General features: G+C 43.5%; 1 protein-coding gene across 1 annotated transcript in view; it reads right to left on the bottom strand.

Annotated features, from left to right (window-relative positions):
• Positions 1–15,943, bottom strand: part of Plek2 (pleckstrin 2) — a 28,782-nt gene extending 12,839 nt beyond the window's left edge. Inside the window, exons 1-2 of the mRNA XM_046461893.2 lie at positions 15,539–15,943; positions 465–629 (exon numbers count right to left, since the gene is read on the bottom strand). Coding sequence (XP_046317849.1) covers positions 465–629; positions 15,539–15,895 — 522 coding nt within the window. The 5' untranslated portion in view covers positions 15,896–15,943. The remainder of the gene's footprint in view (positions 1–464; positions 630–15,538) is intronic.
• Positions 15,944–18,596: the final 2,653 nt, after the last annotated feature.

The raw sequence follows: 18,596 nt of genomic DNA, 5'->3' as shown, positions 1-18,596 counted from the left end.
TACTAGGATTGAACTCCAGGGGTGCTTAATCACTGAGCCACATCCCCAGTCCTTTTTTTTTTTGAGACAGGGTCTCACTAAGTTGCTTAGGGCCTTACTTTTGCCAAGGCTGGCTTTGAACTCGTGATCTCCTGTCTCAGTCTCCCAAGTCAGTGGGATCACAGGTGTGTGCCACCATGCCTTTCTCCATAAAGCATCTAAACCATGTCTTCATATCCCCATATCTTCATAGGAGATATTTGGGTGTAATTATCTCATCCCATCTTACAGACGACAATGATGACTGAGAGAGGTTTAACTACTGGTCTGAGGTCAGGTACCTGGGAGATGGTTGAGCCATGACTTGAACCCAAGTCTTTCAATTATAACTCCGAGCTCTTCCCATTACCCACACCACCTTCCCAAAGAGCCAGAGGTGAGGAGTGTCTGGGGTGGGGAGCTGGACAGCAGGAACCTTCACATACCGGACGGTTTTCATAATCCAGGCAGGGGCAGGTGATGGTGCAGCCATCCAGGAGGATCCGGCCCTTGGGAGGGGCCACTCTCCGACCCCCCTCAAGCTTGTAGTACAGCAGTGTGTTCTGCCGAAGGATGAACCATCGCACCTTCCAGTTGTGGACAATGTGGCCCTGTGAACAGACAGGAAAGCCCGAGGTGAGGGAGAGAGGGGAGGACACCATGTTCATGGAGAGTGCTAACCAGATGTGCTATGGAAACAGAGTCACAGCAGTATTTTGGATTTTCTCAGTCATTTCTTTGGGATATCTGGCAAATACCTTTGGCACTGACCTTCTGGTTGCCATTTGGCCTTTTTCTGGTTATAAATTTGTGTGTGTTATGTAGTGTTGAGAGTGGAATCCAGACCTTGCACATGCAGGCAAGTGCTCTACCACAGAGCTATACCCACCATCTGTTCCTGGTCATGAACCTTTAGATAAACTGCAAATTATTAAGAAGAAAAAAAGTCACACGCCTATCATTCTGCTACTAAGAGACAGCCACTGTTAACATTTGACACTTCCTTTCAGTCTTTTTCCCTTTTAGTTTTCACTTTAAAAAAAATAGACCATATTTATCAGTGGTAGAGCACTTGCCTAGAATATGCAAGGCCCTGGGTTCAATCCCCAGTTCTGAAAAGAAAAAAATAAATATCATATTACAAGCCAGAAGTGATGGTGCATGCCTATAATTCTAGTGACTTGGGTGGCTGAGACAGGAGAATTGCAATTTCAAGACCAGCCTTAGCAACTTAGTGAGGCCCTAAGTAACTTAGAGAGAGATCCTGTCTCAAAATAAAAAATTAGCTAAAAGGACTGGGTATGTGGTTCCCTGGTAAAGTGCCCCTGGATTCAATCCGCAGCATCACTCACACACACATAAAAAGACCATATTACATATGGCTTTATTTTCTCACTTTTGTCTTGTTTAGCCTTGCTGAGCATTTTCTCACACCATTATATTTCTTTTTTCATATATATATGAAACAGTATTTATTAGAGAATATTTGGGAAAGTAGTAGGAAGGAAGAAAAACAAATTCATGATCTGCCTTACAAGGTAGTGGCCAGATCAACATTTGAGACACTCATTCCAGTCCTTTTGCTGTATATTTTTAAAAGCACGAACACATGACATGTCAACATGGGTCACCAGCATTTTAAAAACACATCTTCTGACTTTAAAGTGGAAGCGTACACAGAAAATTTGGAAAACACTGAAAAGTGGAAAGGAAATTAAAGTCACCTACCATCTCATTAGTCAAAAGTAACCACAGCTAATATTTTCATACTTTCTTAGTTGTTTTTATCCATTTTCTTTTTACACAGTTAAGTTTATAGTATACGAGATTCTTCAGTCTAATTAACAAAGGTTTGAAAGCATGATGACAAAGACAGACTTGGGAACAGTATTTGCCCCTCAAATTATCTATATGTTTTTTAAAGAGGCAGAAAATACACAGCCACATCAGTGTTTATAGCAGCACAATTCACAATAGCTAAACTGTGGAGCCAACCTGGATGCCCTTCAATAAATGAATGGATAAAAAAAAATGTGGCACGAATACACAACAGAATATTACTCAGTAATAAAAGAGAATAAAATCATGGCATTTGCAGGTAAATGGATGGAGTTAGAGAAGATAATGCTAAGTGAACTTAGCCAATCCCAAAAAAACAAATGCCGAATGTTTTCTTTGATATAAGGAGGCTGATTCATAGTGGGGTAGGGAGGGGGAGCATGGGAGGAATAGACAACTCTAGATAGGGCAGAGGGGTTGGAGGGGAAGAGAGGGGGGCATGGGGTTATAAATGATGGTGGAATGTGACTGACATTATTATCCAAAGTACAGGTATGAAGACACGAATTGGTGTGAATATACTTTGTATACAGCCAGAGATATGAAAAATTGTGCTGTATATGTGTAATAAGAATTGTAATGCACTCCGCTGTCATATATTAAAAAAGAAACTAAAAAAAAAAAGAGGCAGAAAATAAACTAAAAAAAAAAGAGGCAGAAAATAATCACTCAATGTTCCCTTTCCATTTATAAAGCAATCAAAATATGTATCAGTCAACCAATGGCTGAACAGCATACAGAATATGATTTCCATAATTGGGTGATAATATAGTGTTTTTGAGTTATGTAAACTATGTGATTGTGCATTCATGTGTAAACCTATGTGTATCTCTTCTGTCCAAAAGATTTTATCACTTCCTGATGTAAATATAATTTTTAATTTTATGTTTGCTTTAGATTTTATTTCAATCAAATAAGAGTTACATGTAAGGATGGCCTCACATGAAGCAGATTCACAACTTTGTCATTGACCTACTGTTTATTCTTTGTCTTAATAAAAAAAAACATTAAACTGTCTTCTATATAAAAAAATATATATGTATCAATCAAAAGCCTGAGCTAAATTTCTACTTCAGTGAACCCTGACATGGAATACCACGTTTGTTTATTTTGTGTATCCAAACGGGCATGCACCATTTCATAAGAATATTCCATACACAAAACTTTCAACCACATTCTCCTAGGAAAGATAACACCTGTAGCTTCATTAAAAGCTTTACATGTCTCACAATGTAAAGTCTATAATGTGACTTAAACATTTTGCACACTCAGATTTACATAAAAGAGCTTTAGCAGGAAAATAAAGCATGATTGATAATAGCTCAAGGAGTTCTAATTGGTATAACAGACTTGGCCTTATCAAGTTCCAAAGAATTCATTATCAAAACTACAAACAAACCTTCAGTTGTGTATACAGTTACAAACCTTTACAATAGCTGTCAGGGGAAGTAGCCATGTACGTTTACATGTTGCTGAAGGCAAAGAGTTAGCAAATGCAGACTCCAGAGAGAATGCATGCTCCGTCCTACAGCTTCCTCTTAGACAGTCAGGAAACAACTAAATGAAATCATCCTAAAGGAAAATCACAACACCTTGCTGCCCAGCGTCCCCTCTTCAAAAGCTCTCTGTGAGAGCCCTCAGCTCAACACAGAAGGGCATGTAGTCGTCTAAGGTGATCTTTCCACTGGTGCTGTATTGTTTTGCAATTGAACTCAGTTTGGGGAGTCGCCTCAGCGCCTGTTGTCCTTAGTGCCTTCTGCAATTCTTGAGGATCCCCGGTTCTACTCCTACCACCATCAAAACTGATGAAGTGTTGTCTCCAGCCATTCAATGCAGCCCAGAGTTCTTTAAATTCATTGAAGCCCATCATGCCAAACCTGTCTATATCCACCATTGAAATTGCAAGCTGACAAGTCACCAGGTTAAGAGGTTTGTATCCTCAAAAAAAAAAATAATAATAATTAATTAAATAAATAAATAAAAAAGGTTTGTATCCTCCAGCAATGCACAACTATGGCAGACATCTCTGCAATTCAGCAGTATCTATTTGCTCATCCTGTCCTGCTATAGCAGCAAAGTAACCACACAGAGGATTCTGTGTTTGTCCTCCGGGAGCCCCTCCATACTTGCCAGTACTCACGGCTGGCACCAGGGTGCCCCCAGGTAGCCTTGGTGCAGATCGAGCTCTACCTCCCCACCCCAGGGCAACTCTTCTTCTCTTCCTCCTTCTCCTCCTTCCTCCTCCTCCTCTCTCCTCCTCCTTCTCCTCCTCCTCCTCCTCTTCCTCCTCCTCCTTCTTGTAGTAGGAATTGAACCCAGGGGAGCTTTACCACTGACTTACATCTCCAGTCCTTTTTAATTTTGTTTTTAATTTAGAGGTAGGATCTTGCCCAGGTTGGCCTTGAACTTGCTATCTTCCTGCTTGAGCCTCCAGATTAACTGAGATTACAGGCCTGTGCCACTATGCCCTAAAATATTCTTTTTTTTTAAATATTGCTTTTAGTTATACATGGACACATACCTTTATTTTGTTTATTTATTTCTTATCTGGTGCTGAGGATTGAACCCAGTGCCTCACATGTACAAGGCAAGTGCTCTGCCACTGAGCCACAACCCCAGCCCCCTAGAATATTCTTTATGACTACTCTTCATATGTATAATTTACTTGCCAATCTCCTATTATTTGTGACTGAATTTGTTTTGATTTTTTTTTTGCTGTTATAAACCATGCTACAATGAGTATTCTCACACATAAATTTTGATTATGTCTCTAATTTTCTTTCCTTAAAATATAATCCCTAGAAAGAATGTTACTAGTCAAAGGGTCTGGGCAATCTCTAAAGCTGAAGCACCAGTCACTCTACAGCGCTAAGGGACCTGCCAGGCTAGCCTAACCAGCTGCAGCGGGCATACAAGGCAGGTTGTTTGAGATGTTCTCAGATGGGTCAGCATAGTCAGGTGCAGGCAGAGAACTAGTTTCTAGAACATACCAATGGATAGAGGAATTCTGCTGAGGGACTGGAAAGTAGGGATTGGTACACAGGAAAGCACCTTCTTGGCATATTTCTAAGCAGAACCCAATTTAGAACTATGTTCTAACCTAGAAAGATGAGCTTTATCTGGATCAAAGACCATGTCCCTAAATCACTCATGGCCTTGCCTAGCATTTATTAATATCAAAGACCCCTTCAGTTCTCATATCTGTGGTGCTATGATTCCATTCCATGCTCGGCACATAATGAGAACTATTAGGTTATCAAAAGTTGTAGAACCAGGCACGGTGGCACAGGCCTATAATCCCAACTACTCAGGAGACTGAGGCAGGAGGATCACAAGTTTAAGGCCAGCCTGGACAATTTAGTGAGATCCTGTCTCAAAAAAAGAGAAAGGGCTGGGGATGTAGTTCAATAGGAAAGCAGCCTGGGTTCAATCCCCAGAACCACCACCACAACAGAAAAGAGCAGGATCCCTTCCCTTTGTTCCTGACAAAAGGTACATGCAGTCCGAGGATTGACAGTTGTACCTGACATAGGAAGACACATTTAAAGGAACAAAAAAGATGTAAATCTGACTCCTCAGCTGTTAGGGCCCTCTGCTTCTCTCTACATGGTCCAGTTTCTGGTCCTCATTCCCTGGGAGCCCCCTGCTGTGGGGGTCTTGACACTCCTGGCACTAGCCAGGCTGGCCTGGGGCTTCTGGATGCTGAAGAATTCAAGGCAGAAAATGACTGGCACACCAGGTCGTAGCTGGGCTAGGGAGAAGAGCATGCAAGGTTAATGGATGGTACAGGTGCTGTCATCAGGTGAAGAGAGGGAAAATAATCTGAAACCTTAAAACATGGATCTTTTAGGCTGACTTGCGTGCCTCCAAATTCATACGCTGAAGTCCCAACCCCATACCTCAGAATGAGACTGTAAGGGGAGACAGCCTTTTAAAGAAGTGATTAAGTTAAAATGGGATCATTAGGTGGGCACTGATCCAATCTGACTGGTGTCCTTATATGAAGAGATTTGGACACACACAGAAACACCAGAGATCTACATTCCACAAGAAAGACCATGTGAAGACACAGCAAGAAGCAGCCATCCACAAGCCAAGCAGAAAATCCTCAGAAGGAATCAAACCAGCCAACACCTTGATCTTGAACTTTGAGGCTCTAGAACTTTGAGAAAAGAAAAAAAAGAAAAACCCTCTGATGTTTAAGTCAGTTTGTGATACTTGTTATGACAGCCCTACCAAACTTCCCAAAAGGGAAAAGAGGAAGGAGGCCGGTGATGGAAGAGGAGAAAAATGTAACCAACAGATGCTGAGCAGAAAAAAACAAATACAGAGATGTACTTTCCTGGACAAAATGTTAAACTTCCCAGAATCCGTTGCACTTGGAGAATAGGTAGGTGACCAGGCTTCTGTCAATCCAAGGCAGAGCCCAGATGTGTGCTTGACAGCAAACAAACATGGGGAAATGGGAACTTCTGGCAAGAGCAATAGTAGGACAGTTTCTTCTGACACCCAGATCCTAGAGTTATCAAAGACAAGTGTCCAAAACTTTCAGCAACAAATTTTCCAGTAGAAACATCTTCTAACAGAGATAACACTAACCCACGGCATTGGGTACTTTTGTCTGGCTGCAACATTCTTGGTTGTAAGGCATTCCAGCCTGATTCTCTGGCCTCACAAAAAATCCTGAGTTGCTGGGGGCAGTAGCACATATCTGTAATCCAGATACTTGGGAGGTTGAGGCAGAAGGATCTTAAGTTCAAGGGCAGCCTTGGAAACTTGGTGAGACCTGGTCACCTTCTTTCTTTTTTTTTATTGATTTTATTATTTTTTTAAAATACACGACAACAGTGGAATGCATTACAATCCTTATTACACATATAGAGCACAATTTTTCGTATCTCTGTATATAAAGTATGTTCATGTCAACTTATGCCATTATACATGTACTTTTCTTTGCATTACAATTCTTTTTTTATTTTATTTTTTTAAAGAGAGAGAGAATTTTTTAATTTTTTTTTTTTAGTTTTCAGTGGACACAACATCTTTATTTTATTTTTATGTGGTGCTAAGGATCGAACCCAGCACCTCACACATGCGAGACAAGCACTCTACCACTGAGCCATAACCCAGCCCCCTTACAATTCTTAATACACATATATACCACAATTTTTCATATCTCTGTTTGTATATAAGGTATGTTGACACCTAATTCAAGTCTTCATACATGTACTTTGTATAATGATGGAGACCTAGTCACTTTCCTATATTCAGTTAATGAATGTGCTGAAAAAGAAATTAGGAAAACTATTCCATTACAATAACCTCAAATAAATAAAATACTAGAGCATTAATCTAACTATGAATATGAAGGTTCTCTAAAATGAAAACTATAAAATACTGAAGAAAAAATTGAATAAGACATTAGAGGATGGAAAAGCATGTTCTTGGATAGGCAGAATTAATATTATCAAAATGGCTATACTACCAAAAGCAATATACAGAGTGAATGCAGTTCCCATTAAAATTCCAATGACATTCCTCACAAAACTAGAAAAAGCAATTCTAAAATTCATTTGGAAAAATAAGAGACCCAGAATAGCCAAATAGTCAACTGACTGACAAGACTCCCTGTGATTCTCTCCTTCTCTTCACACATTTTAAAAGCGTCAGTCTGTGTGACTAGTAGAATATGGCATAGTGGTAAATCATTTCTGACAAGAGACGTTAAGGATGATGAAGATGTTGCTGCTGCTGCTGCTGCTGCTGCTGCTGATGTACTGGGGATTAAACTCAGGGGCGCTTTACCACTGAGCCATATCCCTGGCTCTTTTTACTTTTTGAGACAGGATCTGGATAAGTTGCTTAGAGCCTTGCTAAATTGCTGAGGCTCACCTCAAACTTGCAATCCTCCTGCTCAGACTCCCAAGTCACTGGTTAGCACAATTGCAGCCATCTTCCTTTCCCCAGCCCCCACTTTATGAATACTGTTCTTTCCCAAGAAACAGAAACTAGCCTGAGATAAAACCTACCAGCCTGGAGACGTGCTGGTCTCTCCCTGTTCTCTCACCAAGAGATTGGAGGAAACTTACTGCCCCCTGAGATGGGAACTTACTGATTTCCCTGTTTTCTCCTTGAGACGATAAAGGGACATGCTTGTTCTCCTATTCCCCCTCTGAGATAGGAAAACTGCCTGTCTCTGTTCCCAAGAAACAAATTTGCCTTCCACAAGATGAGGGGATGCTTAGTATGTCAGTCAAGACTACACCCGCCCCTAGTGCATGGCCAGGATTCTAGCCTATGAAAGATAACACTCAAGGGGAAGTTGCTGCTGTTCTCCCTCCTTGCTACTGCTGTCCCTCTCTTGTACAGAGCAGCCTCGTCAGGCTCCTGACAATAAATCCACTTCTTATCCCAGGTGTGTGTGCTGCACCACTTTTCTTTCAGCTGGGATTATAGGAATGCACCACCAATTACAACATTAGGTCATAAAAGATTCTGCAGCTTCTTATTGGTTCGTGCAAACTCTGTCTGTCTCTCTCCCTTTCTGATCATTTGCTCTGGGGAAAGTGGCTTCCACGTGGTGAGCAGCCCTATAGAGAGGTGAGGACCTTAGGCCTGGGAGTGAGCTTGGAAGTGAACCCTCCTGCTGACCAGGTCAGGTGACTGTCTCATCAAGGGCAACGCTTTGCAACCTCAGAAGAGACCTCGAGCCAAAATCTTACAGCTAGGTTTCCTGTGTACTGGACTCTCAGAAACTGTGAGACAATAATTGCTTGATGTTTTAAGATGTTAAGTTTGGGGCTAATTTATTACAAACAATAGGTAATTGATAGATACTTAACACCAAGGAGGAGTCCAGGTGGACGAGAAAGCACAGAAGAGGGTAGAATGGGGTTAGGCATATTCCCTGCTGATACTGGAGCTGTCTTTTTAAACTTTTTAAAGATTATCCCCTGACATTTTTAAATTGGTGCATTAGAGTTGTATGCAATGATGGGATTTTCTGTTACATATTTGTACATGCACACAATGAAACCATATAATTCGACCAGTATCACTCCCCAGTACTTCCCCCTCCCTCCCTCCCACTCCCCAATCCCTTGCTTCTACTGATCTCCCCTTGATTTTCATGAGATTCCCCTCCCCCACCTTTATTTTCCTTTTTCCTCTCTAGCTTCTACATATGAAAGAAAACATACAACCCTTGACCTTCTGAGTTTGACTTATTTCACTTAACATGATGGTCTCTAGTTCCACACATTTTCCTGCAAGTGACATAATTTCATTTTTCTTTATGGCTGAATAAAATTCCATTATATATATATATATATATATATATATATATATATAGGAATATATATATATAATGGAATATATATATATAATGGAATATATATATATATATATATATATATATATATATATATATATATATATATCACATTTTCTTTATCCATTCATCCACTGATGGACACCTAGGCTGCTTCTACAGTTTAGCTGTTGTAAATTGTGCTGTTATAAACATGAGTATGCATGTGACATTATATTATGTTGACTTTAATTCTTTAGGATAAATACCTAGGAATGATATAGCTAGGTTATATGGTCATTCCATGCCGAGTCTGTGTGTGTGTGTGTGTGTGTGTGTGTGTGTTGCCGGGGATTGAACCCAGGGCCTCCTGCATGGAAGGCAAGCACTCTACCCCCTGAGCTATGTCCCCAGACCCCATGCCTAGTCTTTTGAGGAACCTCCATACTGATCTTCGTAGTGGTTATACTAATTTACAATCCCAGCAACAGTGTTCCTTTTCCCCCACTTTCTCTCCAGCATTTATTATTATTTTTATTTTTGATGACTGCCATCTGGTGTGAGAGGAGATTTCAGTGTAGTTTTGATTTTCATTTTCCTAATTGCTAATGATATTAAACCTTTTTTCATATATGTGTTGACAATTTGTATTTCTTCTTTGGAGAAGTGTCTATTTAATTCTTTTGGGGGGCTGAGTCTTGAAGGCTGTGTGGAGTCAGGAAGGCTCGAAAGGCTTTGCATAACGCCACTGTCAGGGAGAGGGCGCAGCTCAGTGGTAGAGAAAGAACTTGTCTAGCGTGAGCAAGGTCCTGGATTCCATCCCCAGAACCACAAAACAAAACAATGCTAATGCTTTGGGGAAATTCCCCATAGGCTCACATATCTTGGGCTCCAAGGCCTGTGGGGAAGAAAGAGGGGAAGTGACAGGGATTAAGTCACCAAGGGCTTCAGGTTCTGTGTTGCAGTTTGATTTTAATATTGGGAGGGGAGTTCTTGAAGAATTCTAAGCAGAAGTTCAATAGGTTTAGATTCTTGTGTTAAAATTATCACTCTGGCTAGGCGAGTGGCACTTGCCTATAATCCCATCAACTCAGGAGCCTGACGCAGGAGATCACAAGTTCAAGGCCAGCCTCAGAAACTTAGCTAGACTGTCTCAGAATAAAAAATAAAAAGGGCTGGGAATGTTGCTCAGTGGTAAAGTGTCCCTGGGTTCGATTCCCAGTCCCTGCCTCCCTCCCTCACAAAAAAGAGAAAGAAAGAGATCACTGATTGTTTTTATTTTTTCTTTCTTCTTCTTTTTTTTTGGTATCAGGGACTGAACCCAGGAGTGCTTAACCACTGAGCTACATCCCCAACTCATTTTGCTGTTGTTGTTGTTCTCAGAGAAGGTCTCTCTTTATATATATATATATATATATATATATATATATATATATATATATATACCTGGGATTGAACTTGTGGGTGCTTAACCACTAAGCCACATTTCCAGCCCTTTTCTATATTAAATTAAATTAATTAATTAATCAATCTATTTTTTATTTTTGGTCCTGGGGGATTGAACTCAGGGGCACTCAACTACTGAGCTACAGACCCAGCCCTTTGTTGCATTTTATTTAGAGACAGAGCCTCACTGAGTTGCTTAGGCCCTCACTAAATTGCTGAGGCTGACTTTGAACTCACCATCCTCCTGCCTCAGCCTCCTGAGCAGCTGGGATTACAGGTGTGCAGCACTGCTCCTGCCCAGCATAGAAAGAGACCCCACCCTGCCTAGGAAGAGACCACTGAATGAAGCAAATGAGGCTGCAGTAGGGAGCTCAGCTGGAAGCTGCTGGAACATTACACAAAACTAGTAGGAAGGCACCAGTGTCCCTGATCTACAGTAAGTGACACAGTGAGCATGGTTGTAAGTAACTGGTCCAAAGTCACTGGACCAAGTGGGTCAGGGGCTAAAAACAGTGGTAAAGCTGAGAAAGAACCCAGGCCCCTCTCTACCAGCACATTTGTCCCCAGGCACAGAGAAGCCTCCCTCTTTATACACCTTGTCTGCAAGTAGCTGGCTGTGACCAGAGGCCAGTTGGAGAACTGAGTGACTAAGTTTCAGGTGCCCTTTTAGAAGAAAGAGGGGGCCATAAGATGGGATGGCACCTCAGGGCTGGGATTAGGTGACACAGAATGTCCCAGCTGAAGAGATCGTTAGGAAAGGTCTACTCTACCCCCAACTTTAAAGATGAGGAAACAGGGGCCCAAAACAGTCTGCCCAAGGCCCTACAATCCTCTCTCCCCCGCCCAAAAGCAAAGATGGTACTTATTACGGGATAAATTGTATCTCTCAAAAACATACCTTGAGGTTCTAACCTCTGGTACCTGTGAATGTGATCTTATTCGGAAATTAAGTCTTTGTAGATGTAATTAAATTAAAATGAAGTCATACCAGATGAGGGTGGGTACTAACCCAGTGTGACTGGAGTCCTTATGTTATTGTCAAGGTCCAGGTCCTTGGTGACCCAAAGAAAGAATTGAGCAAGACATACACAAGTAACAGGCAAAGTATAGATAACGGTGGAAGTAGCACTCGGTAAGGTAGAGCAGAGCAGAGTAGGCCAAGCAAGAGAAGCTCAGGGCCCTGATGTCTGGAAATCAGTGTCTTACAATGCTGAGCTGTGCGGCATTCTCTTCCCCACACAGACCTGATTGAAGACCTTACCCCACTTTCCCCCTGTTGGTTATCTTATGATACCTGATTGGAATATTGTCTAATTTTCCGCCTCTAGTTACTTTAGAAAACCTAATTCGCATACCATCTAATTTACCCCCATTGGTCATTTTATTTTTTATTATTTTTTCTTAGTTGGTCTTTTTTTTTTTTTTCATTTGTTCTAATTAGTTATACATGACGGTAGAATGCCTTTTGACACATCATACATAAATGGAGTATAATGTCTCATTCTTCTGGTTGTACATGATGTAGAGTTACACCAGTCGGGTAATCATATATGCACACAGAGTCATAATGTCTGATTCATTCTACTATCCTTCCTATCCCATTGGTCATTTTAAAACACCAAACCTGTGCTGAGAATTGTCATGGTGATAAGTCCTCAGGGGAGGGAGCTGTCATGGTAATGGGATTTACCATAAACAGGGACATGATTCTTCCTGTCTAGTCCTCCATCGGCATCCTTTATACCCTGCCTCCACATCTTGGCATCCTGAATGCCTACCTGACACTTAGAGGAAGAGGAAAATTTGGACACCAACAGACATGCAGGGAGAAGATAGACATGTGATGACCCAGAGATTGCAGAGACACATCTATAAGGCAAGGAACACCAAGAATTGACAAAGATCCTACCCAATAGGTTTCAGAGGGAGCATGGCCCTGCCTACACCTTGATTTTGGACTTCCAGCCTCCAGAACTCCTTCTGGTCTTTCTATTTCTATGCATATCTTTTCTTTTCTCATATCTTGTGTCTTTTTAACTCCTTGGATTTTAACACAATAAACATTTTTAACATCCACATAACCATAATTTAACTAATCATTTATTTATTTAGGAGGACATATTTGTAGTTTCTAGGTTGTTTTCAAACATAGATCTAAGGCTTTGTTCATAAAGCTTTTATAGTATTTCCTTGGGATGGAGTCCTATATATAAAATTCCCAGGTCAAAACGTGTTAACATTGCAATGTGGTTCAAGATAATGAGCCCTGTGTCGATGCCTCAAAGTGCCCCTACCTCTGCGGGCCACCTACCTGTGGTCCCACCACCGAGGCTTCCTGCCTCCTTCCCCCCTCTCTCCTGATAGCCAAACCCTGTGAGCTCCCTGCATTTTGCCTGCAGCTTTGCTTCCTTCTTGTCTGGGCGGGATTAGGAACCAAATCCATCATGCCCCTGCCTGTCTCCAGCATGGCCCTCCCGATGCTGAAAGCTGATGACTATGCTGTACTGTGGCTTTTAGCTGGGCCCTGCCCCCACCTCTGGGCTGTAAACCCTGCTAAACCTTCAGACTCCTAGTGTCCTGCTCCTGTAACTTTCAGTGGACACAGGGGCTGCTGGTCCACTTGGCAGATAAAGGGACACAGAGCATGGTGATTGGGACTGATCAGCAGGTGGTGCCCATAGCAGGGGCATTGAGGCCACCTTCCTCAGGGAGCAGGAAGAGGCGTGGATTCCACTTGCCTTAGGATCAGACTTCAAATCCCACACTTTGGGTTTGGCTGAAATGAGGTATTTGGGTATTTCAACCAAGCCCTTTTCTTTTGGTAGGCTGGGGGGCCATATGGTTCTCACTTCTCTGCACCCTGGCTTTCCTAAGCAGGTCATCTGACTCAGTGTGGTAGCAGAGGTGGGAAATCATGTAGGTAACCCCTGGAATAGAGCCCCATCTGAGGGGGACTAACCTCAAGTAAACTCCAGCCCTCCATAGGCCCCTACCAGGGACTGGTGATCCACAGTTGGACCAAAACTCTCCACCCACCTCATCCCACCACCTCAAGCTACAGTGCAGTGGGAGACAGCAGAAGTCCCCCCACAGGTTGTGCAGCGACCTCCACAGACCCTAGGGGACCAGGCTGTCATCATAGTCACAGGGGCATGAAGTGGGCATGGAATTCTGGGACTGCTCATGTTCAGTCTGACCCTTGATCTGGCATCAGCCTCCTATCCTCCTTATAGCTTTGAGCAAATAACACACCTGCCTTCTAATATCAAATACCGTGCAATACAAGGTAGACACACTATAAATGGAATAAGAAAACAATTTGAGCCTTCAGGGCAGATAGAGCTGATCTGGCCACCAGGAAAGGCAGTAAGAGGGAGAGTCCCTTCATCACCCCGTCCCAAAGCTGTAACTCAGGGGAAAGAGCAAAATGCTCAGTCCCAGATTCATTTATCTGCATGTTACATTATGATGTTAGCTAAAACAGTTACTGTTAACATCAGGGTTAATTTTTTTTTTAAATTTTGTGTTTGGTGCTGAGGATCGAATTTAGGGTCCTGCAAATGTCAGGCAAGCAATCTACCATTAAACTACAACTTCACTCCTAAAAGTTCTTTAAAATATCAAAGGTGGTATTTGATATCCCCTCTTGTGGCTGCTCTTTCATTCATTTTCCACCTTGACTGCAAGCATTCTGCTTTTGTTTGCACTCTTGCTCACTGTGGGCCATATGGGGCGAGGTTGAGGAAGGACTGTTCTCATCCCAGCTATTACTAGCTCTGGGCAAACTCTTTCATTTTTCTGATCCTCATTTTCCTCATTTAAATAATATCCACCGCACATGCTGCTTGGTAGACAGGAGGGAGTCAACCAGAGGGATTTGATCCCGGCTCCAGCACTTACTACTTTCAGAGCAAGTTACTTAACCACTCTGAGCTTTGCTTCCTCCTTGGTGAAAATGGGCAATGTGTCTCTATTCACATTGTACGGACTATAGGGAGGATTAAACAAGACAATACCCAGGATTGGCACAGTCAGTGCTAAAGAAATACAGCATTCCCCCTTCCTCCAAGATGTAATTATGGAGCACGCTCTTGTTGTTTTAATAAATTATATTTATCCTGGAGGTGGAGCTAGATGGTAGAGCATTTGTTTAGCATGTGCAAGACCTGGGTTCAATCATCAGTACCAAATAAATAAATAAAAATATATTTAAATATACTATTCATAACTTTTTTCTTTTTCAAATTGACTCATAATAGTGGTACACATGTATAGGTGTCCAATGTGACCTTTCAGTACATGTATGCAATGTATAATAATCAGGGTAATTGGCATATCCATTACCTCAAACATGGATCATTTCTTTGGGTTGGGAACACTTTGAAATCCTCCCATCTAACTATTTTGAATTGCTGTCAATCATAGTTATCCTATTGAGCTACAGAATATTAGAAGTTATTCTTTCTTTGCAACTGTACCCCTGTGCCGGTTAACTATCCTCTCTCTCTCCATCCCTTATTCATAATATTTTAATCTGTTTTGTTTTGTGTGTGGTGCTGGGGATGAGCGCCACAGCCTCGTGCTGGCTAAACTCCCGCTGTACCAATGTGCTACATTCCCAGGCCCAATAAATTTTAAGATTCCCACTTCAGATGCGTCGCCTGACCCCACACCGCACTATACAAGCGCGATCCTCGCCGTGCCTTTGCCGCGGCCCCTCTTTTCTTTGGAAAGCTTTACTCCGCCTTGGTGCCAGCGTCCAACCTCCGTGCACCCCTCTGTTCCCACCGGCAGGCAGCTCCGCGCAACAGGGCCCCAGTCACCCGATCCCACCATGGGGTTGGGGATGGGGACTCGGCGAGCGCCTGGCCCCGCTCAGGTGAGAAGCAGCGGGGCCCCGCCGTGGGCGCATCGACCCGCACTCACCCTCTTCACCAGGAAACCCTCCTTGAGCACGCCGTCCTCCATGTAGCCGCCCGCACGCCCGGGCCACCCCAGTGAGCTGTCCCGACGCTTCGCGCTTTTCCGCGCCCGCGCAGCCCGCGCCCACTGCGCCCAGGAAGCCGCTCCGACACCGGCGGGCGACGCCTCCCTGGCGCTTGTCCAGAGCCGGAGACCGCGGGGCCTCCCGGGCAGGAAGTCGGGCAGGGTTGGGATCTTTGCCTCCACGTCCCACCTGAAGGTGCTCCAAGGCCGGTGATTAGTCTTAGGTGCAGAGTCTGCCAACCCCGCCCCAGCTTTCTCCGACCTGGCAGGGCGCCCTTGGGGTGCCCTGCGCTTCATAACTCTGCCAGTCTCTGCCCAGTTTCCTCCGCCCCAGATTTAACCCGGTGCTAGACTGGCACTTGGGTTGATAGTTACGCAACTAAAGGGCACTGAAAGGATTTGGGAACCTACCCTGCACTCAGTGGAAATGGAAGTGGGAGGATGGGTAGGATGGAAGTGGGATGGCAAGTGTTTTTGGGCATCTGGTGGAGGCAGAGAAGAGTCCTTATTAACCGGAAAGTCACAACTTTAAGACAGCTGGTGCAGTCTGCAGGGAGAGAGCTGGTGCCCAGGAAACATTCTGTCCCCAAGATCTACCATGCCAAAGGGAGTGGGGGGACGAGAACCAAAGAATCCAGCATTCCGGGCAAAATTTAAGGAGGAGCCAAGGAACTCAATAACGTAGATAAATAATATTTGAGTTTAACATTTTTAAAAATAATGGTGCATGGTGGTGACAATCTCAGCAACTCAGGAGGCTGAGGCAGGAGGATGGCAAGTTCCAGGCCAGCCTCGGCAACTTAGACCCTGTATCAGAATAAAAAATAAGGGCTGGGGCTGAGGCTCAGTGGTAAGGCACTTGCCTGGCATGTGTGAGACCCTGGGTTCAATTCTCAGCACCACGTATAAATAAATAAAAGATCTATCAACAACTAAAAAAAATTAAAATAAATAAATAAATAAAAGGACTGGAGGTGTAGCTTAGTGGCAGAGCTCCCCGTGGTTCAATCCCCATTAAAAAAAAAAAAAAAAAAAACGCGGCTGGGGTTGTTGATCCTTGTCCAGTGCTTGCCAAGCATGTGTGAGGCTCTGGGTTTCATTCTCAGCACCACATATAAAGAAATTAAGTAAAGGTCCATCAACAACTAAAAAAAAAAAAATATTTAAAAAAAATCAAAATTAATGCCCAAAACATCCACAATGAACAGATTATCAAGTATCAAGACAAGATCAACAACAATGCACTACCAAGCCATACCGGCACCGAAACAACAGGAAACATGAAATAGAACACAGTGGCACACACCTGCAATCCCAGCTATTCTGGAGGCTGAGGCAGGAGGATGGCAAGTTTGAGGTCAGTCTGGGCAACTTAGTGAGACCCTGTCTCAAAAAAAAAAAAAAAGAAAGAAAGAAAGAAAGAAAGAAGAAAAAAAATAGGGAAGGGGCTTGAGGATGTAGATCAATGGCAAGCCTTGGGTTCAATCCCCAGGATCACCCAAAAGGAAACAGGAGTAGCAGTAGCACTGACCTGTCTTGGAGCACAGTCACCTTTACCCATTTGCACTCAGTGTGAAGGGCCCTGTCAAACTCCCCTTGCCTGATGAGGTAAGGGAAAGGCCCTCAGATGCCCAGAAGGGACGAGAAGACCATAGTGGAAGAAGGGGCCCCCCGGTTGTGGAAGGGACAGGGTGTCTTCCAAAGCCCCACCGCTGCTTCCAAGTCCACCCCAGGGGCCCCCGAGCTGGGCCTTCTGCCACACTGCTGCCCCTGTGAGTCCAAGCCAGGCCCCAGGGAAAGCTGGCAGGGCACTGTGTTGCCAGGATAATGACACACTGGCTTTTGGACGGGATTTCCACCCTGATTTCTTTAGAGGCGCTAGGTTATACTCGTTTTATTTAATACACAGTAACCCCATGTGGTGGGTTTCTCATCTCAGTTCTTCAGCCTTGAATAACTTGCCCAGAGCATCACAAATGCATTTGCTTCTCCAGGACCTGTCCCAGCTCTGAAAGCTGGCTGGGCTCAAACCCAGGACAGGAGAGACTGGGGAGTTCTAATCCTCTTTGGCTTTGTTCAGCTCCTTCTTCCTCACAGAAGCTGCCCTGGTTCTGAGGCTTAAAAGAGGTGGAATTTGCAAGAGATGTCTTTGGCAAGAAGGATTCCCAAATGAGAAATGAGAAAGGGAGAAAGCGCCCTCCTACCAGCAGCGAGTTCAGCCCTCTGCACACCTAGAACCTTCTTGCCCTCCTAGGGAAGCCCCTGGTCCAGCCCATTCTGTGATTCACTGGACGTGGGGCATGAGTCACACCCCTTCCTTCCCCAGGCTGTGGTGGCTGGGCCACCAGATTACCAGGGAACACTGCTGACATAAGCCCAGCTCGACCACAGGGAGGTGGAGGGACAGAAGGAAGCAAACAGTAGCGAATAGGGGAGCCTGCCAGGGAAGGAAGTTCCAGACCCAGGGTTTCATCTTGTTCTGCAGGCAGACACTTCTCAAGAATAAAAGAGTCCCTGACCCTCACAGCCCTCCTCCCTTTTTTTGTCATTAAGGACCAGTAATGACTAGCATGTGTTGGCTGTGTGTCCAAAGCTATTAGGTCAGTGTTTGGGTGAAGGTGTTTCACAAACTGATATAACATTCCACCATTAGAGAGTCATTTCTTTAGTTTTAAGTGAGCATCCTCAATTTAAGATATATATATATATGAAGGGTAAATCGTGAAACTTTATTTGAAATGAATACTTTGACTCCAGACACTCATCAGAATCACAGGATCACCATCCAACCCCTAACAATCATCTAATCAGATGCTTCATTTTATAAGTGAGGACCCCCCTCAAAGCCCCAGAGAAATAAATTGACTTGTCCAAGGTCTTCATCCAGTTAGTGACAAAAGTAGTGCCAGAATACAGGCTCCCAGAGCTGTGTGCTTTAAGGCTGGTCCCTGACAAACACAGGGGCACTTCCCCTAGCAGTGACCAGCATCAGAGTCCT

This window comes from Marmota monax, unplaced genomic scaffold, assembly GCF_021218885.2.
Source record: "Marmota monax isolate L192 unplaced genomic scaffold, Marmota_monax_Labrador192_F-V1.1 WCK01_AAM20220418_F8-fsc00001, whole genome shotgun sequence".
NCBI classification, from domain to species: domain Eukaryota; kingdom Metazoa; phylum Chordata; class Mammalia; order Rodentia; family Sciuridae; genus Marmota; species Marmota monax.
Note: the sequence above shows the minus strand (reverse complement) of the source record. Positions and strands in the feature narration are given on the sequence as shown.